General features: G+C 38.4%; 2 protein-coding genes across 4 annotated transcripts in view; one reads left to right on the top strand and one right to left on the bottom strand.

The window, feature by feature from the left end:
* acss2l (acyl-CoA synthetase short chain family member 2 like) overlaps nt 1-13,414 on the bottom strand; it is a 35,116-nt gene that overhangs the window by 20,394 nt on the left and 1,308 nt on the right. The window contains exons 1-3 of one of the 3 annotated variants that reach the window (XM_047368220.1): nt 3,363-3,747; nt 3,012-3,243; nt 2,735-2,930 (exon numbers count right to left, since the gene is read on the bottom strand). In XM_047368220.1, the coding sequence (XP_047224176.1) occupies nt 2,735-2,930; nt 3,012-3,135 (320 nt within the window). In that variant the 5' untranslated portion in view covers nt 3,136-3,243; nt 3,363-3,747. Of the gene's footprint in view, nt 1-2,734; nt 2,931-3,011; nt 3,244-3,362; nt 3,748-13,414 lie in introns of those variants that run through there. The other 2 variants (XM_047368221.1, XM_047368222.1) reach the window with 2 other exon arrangements.
* On the top strand, nt 4,303-12,344 carry ndufv2 (NADH:ubiquinone oxidoreductase core subunit V2). Its single transcript, XM_047368224.1, has 8 exons — nt 4,303-4,457; nt 5,476-5,529; nt 7,195-7,257; nt 7,729-7,845; nt 9,680-9,848; nt 10,205-10,314; nt 12,008-12,084; nt 12,159-12,344. Exons 1-8 carry the CDS (start codon nt 4,416-4,418, stop codon nt 12,250-12,252), a joined length of 726 nt encoding a protein of 241 aa, XP_047224180.1. The 5' UTR covers nt 4,303-4,415; the 3' UTR covers nt 12,253-12,344.

Here is a 13,414-nt window from a genome sequence, read left to right as displayed (position 1 = left end):
AAAATAAATCCCTACAATGCATTTAGTTTTGGGGATTTGCAAACATCCTGGTGTCATGATAAATAAAACTTCTTATGATGAAAAAATATTCCAGAAAACAATAAACTGTTGTCTGGAATATTAAAAATGATGTGCTATGAGGGCCATAAAAAACACAGAAGTATATACATAGATTTTGCAAGGTTTGAAAGCTTGTCTACTCTTTAGTATTCTAATATTCCTATAATAGCGGAAGCATTTGTGGAGGGTTGGTGTTTTGCTAAAATTAATGTTTAAACTGTTGTTGAAACATTAATTTTGATGTTTTGGTCATTTTGCACATTCAGATGCATAAGTACTGTGTTGTGTGCCTGTTGTCTACCATCTGGTCAACATATGAAGTGTTTTGGTCATGTGATTTAAGGTACAACAGCTGTGAATCTTCCTAAAGAAGAGAGTCAGAATGCACTCATATATTTTCTGTTCAACTAAATTTGGTCCTGCTGCATATTGCAAGTTTTCTTACTTTTGGTGAAAAGCAAACCTTTGCTGTTTTGTTTTGGTTAAGCATTTCATCTGATTTAACCCTTAACAGACATTTAAATATTTTCTGTCATCTTACTTAAAATCCTACCGTTAGTCATAACAGTTTAGATGATGGTCAAAACAAACTACGCACTGTTACTGAAAGCTTGCATATACACAGTTCTGCCTCTCTGTAAGCTGTGCAAAGAACCACTTGCAACCAGCACATACAATGTGTGGGCTTTGATTTGGTGCAAACAGTATTAAAATGCTTGAATGATCTCCAGTGAGCCCATGTTCCACTGAACCCCTATACTGCTGAACTGGTGGAGCAAAAGCTTTGTGTTTACCAAGCTTCTGTAGTTGACAGAGCAAATACAGGTCCTTCTCAAAATATTAGCATATTGTGATAAAGTTCATTATTTTCCATAATGTCATGATGAAAATTTAACATTCATATATTTTAGATTCATTGCACACTAACTGAAATATTTCAGGTCTTTTATTGTCTTAATACGGATGATTTTGGCATACAGCTCATGAAAACCCAAAATTCTTATCTCACAAAATTAGCATATTTTATCCGACCAATAAAAGAAAAGTGTTTTTAATACAAAAAACGTCAACCTTCAAATAATCATGTACAGTTATGCACTCAATACTTGGTCGGGAATCCTTTTGCAGAAATGACTGCTTCAATGCGGCGTGGCATGGAGGCAATCAGCCTGTGGCACTGCTGAGGTCTTATGGAGGCCCAGGATGCTTCGATAGCGGCCTTTAGCTCATCCAGAGTGTTGGGTCTTGAGTCTCTCAACGTTCTCTTCACAATATCCCACAGATTCTCTATGGGGTTCAGGTCAGGAGAGTTGGCAGGCCAATTGAGCACAGTGATACCATGGTCAGTAAACCATTTACCAGTGGTTTTGGCACTGTGAGCAGGTGCCAGGTCGTGTTGAAAAATGAAATCTTCATCTCCATAAAGCTTTTCAGCAGATGGAAGCATGAAGTGCTCCAAAATCTCCTGATAGCTAGCTGCATTGACCCTGCCCTTGATAAAACACAGTGGACCAACACCAGCAGCTGACACGGCACCCCAGACCATCACTGACTGTGGGTACTTGACACTGGACTTCTGGCATTTTGGCATTTCCTTCTCCCCAGTCTTCCTCCAGACTCTGGCACCTTGATTTCCGAATGACATGCAGAATTTGCTTTCATCCAAAAAAAGTACTTTGGACCACTGAGCAACAGTCCAGTGCTGCTTCTCTGTAGCCCAGGTCAGGCGCTTCTGCCGCTGTTTCTGGTTCAAAAGTGGCTTGACCTGGGGAATGCGGCACCTGTAGCCCATTTCCTGCACACGCCTGTGCACGGTGGCTCTGGATGTTTCTACTCCAGACTCAGTCCACTGCTTCCGCAGGTCCCCTAAGGTCTGGAATCGGCCCTTCTCCACAATCTTCCTCAGGGTCCGGTCACCTCTTCTCGTTGTGCAGCGTTTTCTGCCACACTTTTTCCTTCCCACAGACTTCCCACTGAGGTGCCTTGATACAGCACTCTGGGAACAACCTATTCGTTCAGAAATTTCTTTCTGTGTCTTACCCTCTTGCTTGAGGGTGTCAATAGTGGCCTTCTGGACAGCAGTCAGGTCGGCCGTCTTACCCATGATTGGGGTTTTGAGTGATGAACCAGGCAGGGAGTTTTAAAGGCATCAGGAATATTTTGGAGGTGTTTAGAGTTAACTCGTTGATTCAGATGATTAGGTTCATAGCTCGTTTAGAGACCCTTTTAATGATATGCTAATTTTGTGAGATAGGAATTTTGGGTTTTCATGAGCTGTATGCCAAAATCATCCGTATTAAGACAATAAAAAACCTGAAATATTTCAGTTAGTGTGCAATGAATCTAAAATATATGAATGTTAAATTTTCATCATGACATTATGGAAAATAATGAACTTTATTACAATATGCTAATATTTTGAGAAGGACCTGTATTGTTGCAACAACAACATAAAGTGCAGCATGGGGATTCCAAGCCGGGATAAAACCTGAAAAAGATGCAAAATAGGACAACTCAGGCCCAGCTGACATTATGCTGCTAAGTGGGATTTATCTGGGGCAGTGTAGCTGGCACAGGGGACAGAGCAGTTGTTTTTTTGACTGAAATATTTGACATAGCTCAGATCAGTACCTTGCTTTAGAGCCATTCTTCATCCTGGGGGGGGTTTGCTTACCAGTAATAGGCAACCTTTTCCCCGAGGTTCCCCTCCCTCACATGCCTGTCCAAGACATTGTAGCATATGTTGGTTTTGGCTCCTTCCATGCATTTGACAAATATGTTGCCTTTTGTCACGTCAAAGTTGTACTGTAGCATTGGACCAGTTGCTGGCTTCTTCCAGAAAAATTCATGTGCAACCTCCTTCCAGAATGCTGAAACAAAGGGATATTAATGGTCCTGTTAGGCAGACATGAATTGAGATACAGCCTCAGATAATGGGGAGTATGACCTACCTTCTGGATTCTCCAGCGACCTCTTGTACATAACCAGATAGGAGCTGAAATCAGGCACATGAGCATCCCTCTGTAGCTCAAGAGGAGGGTGATACATTTTGCCCTGAGATTCAGGAACAACCATTGTGGAGGTAAAGATGCAGACAGGTCTTTGTCATCAGACAAAATGGATCAATCTGGAGTCTATCCTGGTGTGTCTGAATCCTGCAGGGTAAGGTAAGAACAAGGCCTCCTGCAATGAAGCAGCACAATTCAGCATGCAGAAAGACACACCCCCGGATCTGCAGACTGCTGCCTCAGTCTGCTTAGTGTCAGGGAAGCCAATCAGATCGTGGGACAGAGCACTCCCACCTTTTCATTGGATAAGCCTCCAATGGCATGCTGATCACATTATGTTTCCAAGCCAGAGGGTGGAGGAAAAAGAGGAATAGGAGGATATGGTGTGTTGCAGGATGAGTGCTGTGGACTGATTGAGATTTGTTCATAGGGAGGGTGTTGGGCACTCATGGGGAAAAAAACAAGAAAAATACACACAGGAAACAGCAGTTGTTTACTGAGACTGATACAGTATATCATTTTTTTTTACTGTGAGAAACAACAATTGTCCCCCAGTTTGTATTTTCTAGATTGTATTTTACCTGTGTAATGTTTAGTGTTTACAATGTTCCTTTTACAACGTCTAAAAAATTAGAATTACTTAAAAAAATGTTCTCTTCAGATAATTTATATTGCTTTCGCTCTTAATAAGCGTTTTGTGTTTGGGTAAATATTTGATTGAAAGGAGAGAACAAGGCTGTCTTTAGGGAAACTTGAATGATTACGAAACACAGTCAAAAACGCCATTCTACATGGAGTGTGACAACTTATATTGGGAGTTTCTCGAGGGTAATACTGCATGTTGTCACTAAGCAATGATTCCTTTGGAAAGTCACATACATTCAATGACATGGCATGCAAACAGTTCAAATCCAGCATGATTTGTGGTGTAAACCTAATAAAAAAAGAAAAGAAGTAGAGAAAACTTCACTGAAATGGCTCTATAATTATGAGGTGACCTAATAAACATGACAGGAGGAACTGGAGAAGGACTTTGCTTTGTTTACATTTTTTCAAGATTGGATAACTTAATACCTTAACTACAGTCAGAAAAAATGCCATATTAGCTATGTGTATATAATAATAATAATACATGTGTTATAAACATCTAAGCGGAAACAACCGTTTGTCTCAACAGGCTGTGGTCTATCATCTGTTTAAATCTGGGATCGATTTAGTAATATTGAAACTGACAAACGCCACATCTCGAATACACGTCACAGACCTTGCTAATCGAGCGCCGGTGTTCATGTCCGCCGCCGCAGCTGTCCCGTCCTTCTGCTGCTAACAGAAACTTGAAGCCCCGGGATGTTTTTATCTTCTGTTGTTCGCTTGGCTGCTTCGCAGGCGGTACGTTTGGGGTGTTTCGCATGTTAACTGTCTCAACTAGGAACTGTGTGTTGGGTAGCTCGGAGAGGAAATCCGGTGACTCTTCACAAGGACATGTAGCATGGGCCGCTAGGCTAGGCTAGGCTAGGCTAGGCTAGGCTAAACTAAGCTAAGCTAAGCTAAGCAGTTTTGGGTAACAGTAGCAGGTAGCTTAGCCCCAAACTGTCCAATATTATTTACAGGGTGACAACCTGACAAACCAAAAGTGTATTTACTCCTAACGGAACGTTTTGCGGATTAGTACAATCCTTACATTGATAATTTCTGTCATTTATTCTCATTGACACCTGAACGGGAGAGATTTTAGTGTTGAACTACGCAACTGTATGTTAATTCAGCAAAGTAAAAGCATATAAATGTATGATTATACAAGTATTTCAGCCTTACCGTGTAGGTTTACATATGCAATGGCTTACATTTAACCCGCTTATACGCACAGCACAAATAGCTAATGTTCGTTAAAATGCTCTCAGTGGTTGAATGGGTGACTTCTGTTAATCTAGTTTATGGTACGAATGGCCAAGTTTCTTACAGTCCAATATTTAGACATATGCTCTGATTTACTTTAAGCTTTTATCTAACCATAAACTGGTAGTTACGTATGGAAATAGGAATTGTGTGCAAAGTCCTTCCAAAATAAAACATATTTGAACTTTAATGTTTCTTTTGCAGTTTTAGACTTCATCCCTGTCACATTATGCATCCTTTTTATTGTTGTGCAAATTATTACAAGTTGTTTAAAATACTGATTCTGTGTTGCACCATGTTTGCTGTTTTTTTTTCTGCTTCAAATTACTCTGACAAATTCTCATCAGTCTAACAAAGGACTTCACAATAAATGTTATTCTAATGACAGCTGAGCGCCCACCAGGTTATCCTGTCTAGTTACAGCCTAAGCACACTATAAATTGTTTGCTGTGTAGGTTAGGATCACAGCCATTTGCACCTTGTATTTTACCTGTCTCCATCTGCGTTGCAGGTCAGGGGTCTGCATCGGTCTGCTGCACGGGCTGGAGCTGGTGGCATCTTTGTGGTGAGTTTAGGTCTCAAATCAACATGCAAGACTTTATCTTAGAAAGGGTTCCGGGTCAGTTCATCCCCTTTATTTTATCATTTTGTACCCATGTACTTAAACCAATGCATATCGGTTAAGTTTTCATTCTTATGATTCAATTCTTATGATTTAAAAAAAATTACTCTTATTATAATTAACATTTATCCACATTTCAGTCTAATCCCAGTTCATGCAACTAGATTTTTATGAAATGGTTAACTGTAGTTGTTTATTTGAGTCCCTTAACCACATTTTCCCACAGTAGACTGAGTAAATCATAAAACATTTCTTTAAATTATGGGTTGTTAGTGAAGGTTATAAACATCCCCCTGACGGCTACAATTTAAAACATATTCAGTATGAAGTGTGGTACATTGCTAGATTTCATACCTAAATACATCGGGTACGAAATGATCAAAACTACAAAGTTACAAAATGATGAAGTGGTTAAATAACGACCCTACAAACAGTCTTTTAAAAACTGAAAGCTGTACTGAATACCTGATAATTGTTTAAAATCTCTATTTCTCAGCTTATAATGCAGTGTAAAGCATAAAAGAAATAAATTTCAGCTTTCATTGACTTTGTTTTTAAAAGGTAGCATATTTCATTTAAAATCGGTTTAGGTGCACACATGTACATTGGTATCTTAAATAGTGAAATGTTCAGAAAGTTTCCAGTCCTGTCATTTGTACTTTTTTGTTGTTATTGACAAGGAGAAAGAAACCATCACTTAAAGGAGAAATCTTCGCATTAACTCAAAAATAAACAGTGAAAGTGCTTTTTGTTGATGGTATCAATGCAGTTTACTTGCATTTACAAATTGTTACACCCTACAACAAAATGGATCATTTTTAAATCGGTTTATTTTCTTCATGTTTAGAATTCAAGGTTACACCAAACCAGATTTCCCACCAGGAGTAAGAAAAGATCTACATTATTCATTCTGTTTACTAGATATGAAGTTGAGTTTTGTAAACTGTATTCACGTATTTCAACCCTAAGACATTATTACAGTGCTTTCAAACTCATCAGCCAATAACACTGTAGAGAAATTATGATCTGTGCTTCACACTCCACCGTGTTTGTGCTAGATTAATCCCAGGAGCCCCTCTGTTTCCAAATGTTCTCTAATTATCCAGGGAATAACCTTTATTGACTGTTAGGCTCTCAGACAAACATCACAACATATGGAATACAAACTCTTGCGCTTGCATATTTCTCTTGTTAATAGAGACATTTTGACAATGACTTGGAGTTGGGATTTTAAACTACTTTCAGGTATTCCGTACACTTCCCTTCATTAAGAAGCACAACGGGGCATTTTCTGCTCACAAGGGGGCAGTGTGTACAGAAGCAGAAATAATTGTCTGTTATAGATCTCTTCTCTGAGGTTGAAGAAAAACACCTGTTTCCTCTCTGGACTTTTGTGGTGCCCCCCCTGGTTAATCTTTTATAAACCAACTATTTATGCATTAACGTAGCTGTTTTGTGTAACACTCAAATATAATCTCAGATTTATAACTTGATCAATTCTTAACATTTAATGTGATTTTTGTGGCTAGATCTTATTTGAAAACTACTGGTTGTTATATATTCGGTGTAGACTGGTTTGTGACCCAATATTTTTTTGCACCGTTTCAGCACAGAGACACACCTGACAACAACCCTGACACTCCTTTTGAGTTCACGGCAGAGAACAAAAAGGTGAGGCTAGCTTCTGTGTTCAGCAGCACTTTTGACAGATGAACCCCTGTGGTTATTTTTCGTTTGGCAGAACAACTCTGATCTTTTCCCTCCTGAGTTTTATATGCATGTTTGTCCAGATCCTAGGAGGAAAAAGGCCAGATACTCCTGCCAATAATAATTGTTATTACATTTCGTACTTGCTGTTCATTGTTTAGCTCGTCTTTTCAGCTGTCTGAACAGTGATGCATGTCTGTGGTCTAGACCTTATAGAGCTGCTAGTTAATGAGGAATTCTTTAAATAATATTTCATATAAAAATTTAGCACAAAACAAGCTAGATGACAGTAGACTTCTTTGGAAGCAAAGACTTAAAATGTAAAAATAATGTGAATTTATTTCTGCTGGTGATGTTTTTGTATAAATATTTTTATAGCTTCGTTTTCTAATTAGGCAATTGCTAAAAACATTGCTGTTGCGATTTTTCTTGCAGAGGATTGAGGCAATCCTTTCGATGTATCCCGAAGGACACAAGCAGGCAGCCACCATCCCAGTCTTGGATTTGGCCCAGAGGCAACATGGATGGCTCCCCATCTCTGCCATGAACAAGGCACAGTAATTTCTCTAAAGCCCCTTTCAAACATGCTCTGCTTTTCAATGACATCTCGGCAGCTGAATGTGTCTCTGCGTCTATCGGACGTCGTCCCTTTAGACACCTACATAACATTTTGGCTAAAAGTTCTCCTTTAACATAAAACAAATCTAAACTGCTGCAGTCTCCCATCCTCGTCGAAGTGCTGGGTTAATCTGGCCTCTGATCATCTGTTCAAAAATAATCAGTGATTGGTAACATTAAATACAACAAAGGAGTTCAACATTTTAACAGCGAAGCACCTGCTTGTCTTTTAGAGTTTCAGGGCAAGAAGAAAATCTAGCCGCGGTTTTGTTTGATGTTTGCAGACAGTTAACAGCTCCAGTTGGCCGAGGTTTTAAAACAATCGTCTCGTCTTTTAGATGGATTTTTATTTTATTTGGCAAAATTATGATTACGGAAATTACGGAAAAAAGTGGATTTATAGACCTTTGTGTTCTCAGATTAAAGGACATTTTCTCCCACAGGCAGACGTACTTGACTCTGCAGACTCAAATCAGATGTCTGACTCTGAGAGCCTTAAAAACGACTTACTACTGTGAAATTTATGCTCGAATGTAAAAAGATTTAAAGCTGCTGTCATTGCATATTTGGCCTGATGATGTAAACTGTGAAGATTTGACTTTTTGTGTGTGAGGAATTTAGGGGTTCAGTGCCTTGCAAAATTATTTGTATCCCTTGAACTTTTTCCCTTGAATCTAACCACAAACATCAATGTATTTTATTGAGATTGGTTATTATATACCACTGACACAGCAGAAGGAAAAAAGATAAATGGTTTTCAAATTTATTTCTAAATAAAAATCTGAAGAGTGTGCCATATTCACCCCCATTTACTCTGATACCTGTCAATACAATTCAGCAAAACCAATTTCCCTCTGAAGTCACCTAATTAATAGAGTCCACCTGTGTGTAATTTAATCTCAGCATAAATCCAGGTTTTATGGAGAACATCAGCATCAGGAAGATCAAGGAACACGGCAGACAGGTCAGGGATGAAGTTAAACACATAGTTGGGTAATAAAACAATATTCCAAACTTTGAACACCCCATGGAGCACTGTTCAATCCATTATTAGAAAATGGAAAGGATATGGCACAACTGCAAACCTACCAAGACATGGTCGTCCACCTACACCGACAGGCTGGGTAAGGAGAGCAATAATCAGAGAAGTGGCCAAGAGGCCCATGGAGGAGCAGCACAAATCCACAGCTCAGGTGGGAGAATGTGTTGACAGGACAGCAATTAGTCATCTGGGCTTTAAGGAAAAGTGGTGAAGAGGAAACCATTTTTAAAAGAAAGTCTTTAGAAGTTCAATTTAAAGTTTGCCAAAAGAGACACCCTAAATATGGGGGAGAAGGTGCTCTGGTTAGATGAGACCAAAATAGGGAGTAAAAACAAATGCACATCACAATTTTTAGATTTTTTTGTTAGTAAGCCCTTTTTGTAAATCATTAATTATGTTCCCTTACAATGATGCACTACTTTGTGAAGGTATATCCTCAAAAATCCTGATAACAATACACTGAAAATTATAGTATTAGCATGAAGAAATGTGAAAAAGTTCAAAGGATAGTTTTGCAAGGCACCCTACCTCTTCCTGGCTTTAGTTTAACACACTGACAAACATTGCAGTCATAGTTTGAATCCAGATACTAATTCATGCAAAAGTGCCTAAGGTCTGGATAGCAAAAATCAGACCAATTTAACAGATTTCTAAAGCTACTATTATTTGTTAAGCTTTTACTTCATCATTTGCACCGTATGAATTTTTGTAATTGATTTTGTTCAGGTTGCTGAGGTGCTGGAGGTCGCTCCTATGCGAGTGTATGAAGTCGCCACATTTTATACGATGTTTCTGCGTCAGCCTGTGGGAAAATACTTCATTCAGATCTGCACAACAACCCCCTGCATGCTCTGCAACTCCGACAGCATTCTGGAAGCCATCCAAAACAAGCTGGGTGAGGCAGGAATTTTCCATTTTAAGTTAGGAAAGGAACCAATAAAGACATGAAAACGCAGATGACTTTCTTTTAATTACTTATAAATGAAATGAACCAAACAAGTACAAACATGGAGATATACAGGTTTTAATACCATTTAAACAAGCAGCGGCATCAAAGATTGAGATGAGAAACATAACATGAAACCAAAATACTTCAGCTTGTTACATTCATGCTATTTGTTTTTACCTACAGGCAAGCAGATATTAAATGTCTCTGTAATCCTCATAAAACTTTGCACTTGTGCCAAGTCAAATATTTCTGCATCAATTCATCTGTCTTTTTAATTCTAATCTGCTTCACGTTGTCCACAGGTATTAAGGTTGGAGAAACCACTGCAGACAAGATGTTCACCCTGATAGAAGTGGAATGCCTGGGCGCCTGTGTGAATGCCCCAATGGTCCAGATAAATGACAACTATTATGTGAGTGCCTGACTACTCTGTGCAGATGGCGTCCTCACTGAACGCTTCTAACTACATTAACAAAATTAGATTAAAATAAGTCTGCAAATAAAGCCTGCAGAGAGCATAGCTATCAGCACGGTTTCACTGAGATGAGTTCAGGTGTGGTACAGTCTACACATAGTTTAACTAGTTTTTTTTTTTAAAGTAATTCTGCTGTTATCTATCAGGGGAAAGCAGGTTATTGCAAGCTTAGCAAAGATAAACCACAGTTTTAGAAACAATTACTCAAAACAAGACTTTGGTAAAACTGCTGAAAGTTAAGTGATCTTATCAAGAACACAAGCAGTAAGTGAACTTGGACTCAAAAATGAACTTTCCTCGGAAATGAGATTAGATCAGCCAATATTTCCACTGGGGATCTAGGATCTAACCCATTTCTAACAGAGTTAAAGGCACATTTTTATACCGCAACTACAACTGTAAAGCAGCCAGGATTCAACATACTTTTTGGATAAAACCCAAAATGCATCAGGTTTTGGATGCTTGTATCGATTAAAATCCTGTCGAAGTCTTATTTTAATGCTCCTCCTGCATCGGAGCAGGTGTAACACGTACTGTTCGGAAAGAGAACAGCAGGCAGTGTTGCTTGAAAGACTGTTTTAGACCTCTGCAGTTTGCTGCATATTGCTGTTGCATTACATCATGTCTCGATCTGCATCAAACATATTGGACTGAATCGTATCAAATCGGTGAATAGAGAGCAAGCATTGTTGATGTATCATAAATGGACAAAAATCATGAATATCCTCAATTACTCAAATACTGAATGCTGAGTTTTTAAATTTCTAATAAGGATATATGTCAGAGAAGTTGACATTTAATGAAACACTATTTTTGTCAGAAATACGTTTATAAAAACAAAACTGAACCTAAGAATGGCTTCACAGATTTGCCTGGTAAACAGAGAAAACGTGTCTTCAAACAAAAGGAAGGTACGAGCGTTAAGAGTTTAAATAAGCATCCTGTTGCTGTTCCAAGTTTTTGTTTGGTGAATAGAGGAACTTATAAAATGTTTGACCTTTGACCTGACAGGGGCTATAATCAGAAGAAAACCAGGTTAATTTGGGCTGAATTTTAAAATCAAAGCTTCTTTCTTTGTTTCTCACAGTAACATGCCTTAAATATTGTACTTCCACATTAATGTCTCTTTCATGCTATGTTAGGTGAAACTGTTATGTGGCTTCATGAGCAAACATGATTTCCTAAGGTCTTCATGGGTTGCCTGGAACAAAATACAACAGTATTACAGACAGAGAACCATTTCTGTTTTGGGGGCTGTTGTAGGACGATGCTCAGCTGCACTTTTACTACTGTGTTTCCTGGTGAGGGTCCCATTGGACCTGGCCTTAAGAGAATCAACAATACTCTGCTCTCGGCAGCACATTTAGCAACTGAATTCAGACTAAAATTCACCAAACCATTTGGGACACATCTACATGGAGGACATGTATGTTTACTACGCACCCTTGCACATAAACCAGTGTATATTCTGGCTTTGGGTGTCAGTTAAAACTAAAAACATCTACTTCTTCTGGCCTTTAACGGACTGTATTTTAAAATATAGTTAAGAAACTTAATTTCACTTCTAAATTTTAGCCCCTCCTTTAGTACCCCCCAGCCATAATATTGATGCTTTATTTCTTGCCCTCAGGAGGACCTCACACCAAAGGATATTGAGCATATTATCGATGAACTGAAGGCAGGACGGGTCCCACCACCTGGACCAAGGTACGCACAATACATTTTCAGATTAATAACGTCTACTCTTGCATCTTTTAGACCATCCAATATTTTTTTTGTAGGAGTGGGCGTTTCTCTTGTGAACCTGCAGCCGGACTGACTTCCCTGACAGGACATCCTACAGGACCAGGATTCGGTGTGAGAACTGACCTGTAGATATTGTTGTGCCTCCATGTGGTGGTACTCTGAGAGAAGGTTGCCGTTATGTTTAAACATATTGTGTAAATAAAATGTTCATGTACCTGTTGTTTAGGTGCAAGTGTGTTTCTTACATTTACTCACAGGAAATGTTTAAGATGCATATTATAAGCTTGTGACAACAGCTGTATAATACTTTATATATGACCATTTTTTACCCCAAACCCTTTCTCAGGGACATTTGGTGCATTTATGGTGTAAAATAAATATTCATGGTAGATTCTTTACGATTACGGAGCCTACTGCTGCCATCTTTGCTCTAATTGCTGGCCTTGTAATTATGCTCCTGCCTGCGCCGTCCTCTTAAAAACCCAGCATTTTATTTGGATTTGAGGGCTGCATTACTGAGATTGCCTGTTAACAACATAAAATACATATTTTTTTCCACCTTACCTGTTAGCAACATAGTAAAAGCCTTTTGAAAAAGGATATTATTGAAATACAAGAAGAAAAACTTTTATTAATTCAGTGGAAAATATTCTCTATTGCTGTTCTTAAATGGTGAAAATATTCCCCAGTAATGATTGTCGTCTTTCGCCTGAATAAAGAACTATTAGACATTTTTCTAACCACTGAAAAAGATTGTTTGCTGAAACATTCGTGATGATGCCTTAAATTCACCCAGCGTGATTTTTGGGTCACAACTTTTTACAGGTTTCAATGTAAATTGAGGGATGTTAAATATCCCATAATTTTAGCCCTAAAATGCTGCAGCTCTCTTAATTTTTTACCAAATTTATTAGCTTGTTTTTGTTCTAAAGGCTCTTAAAGCTTTTTAAACACTTAAAGTTTTACTCTAATACCAATTCCTGGGTAAACAAAAGCAAAGATCACAAGGTGAGCCACACTGATTAAGCTCCTTGAATTTCACATTCATCTGAATTAATGTTTTGTTCAACAAGCTTCACTGAAAATGTCAATTAACTTAAGAAAAAACTAGCAAAATATGGACTACAATATAAAGTTGTCAGAAATCAAACCCAATTTATAACAGTCAAGATGTTACAGGGTGAAAGTGTTTTTATACTTAGCAGATTCACCAAGGTTTCCTCAGCCAATGCAGATTTCTGGTTTTCTTCTTTGGTCTGACCAGCAAATTCAGATTTCATTTTAAAAACAA

This window comes from Girardinichthys multiradiatus, chromosome 6 (genome assembly GCF_021462225.1).
Source record: "Girardinichthys multiradiatus isolate DD_20200921_A chromosome 6, DD_fGirMul_XY1, whole genome shotgun sequence".
NCBI classification, from domain to species: Eukaryota; Metazoa; Chordata; class Actinopteri; order Cyprinodontiformes; family Goodeidae; genus Girardinichthys; species Girardinichthys multiradiatus.
Note: the sequence above shows the minus strand (reverse complement) of the source record. Positions and strands in the feature narration are given on the sequence as shown.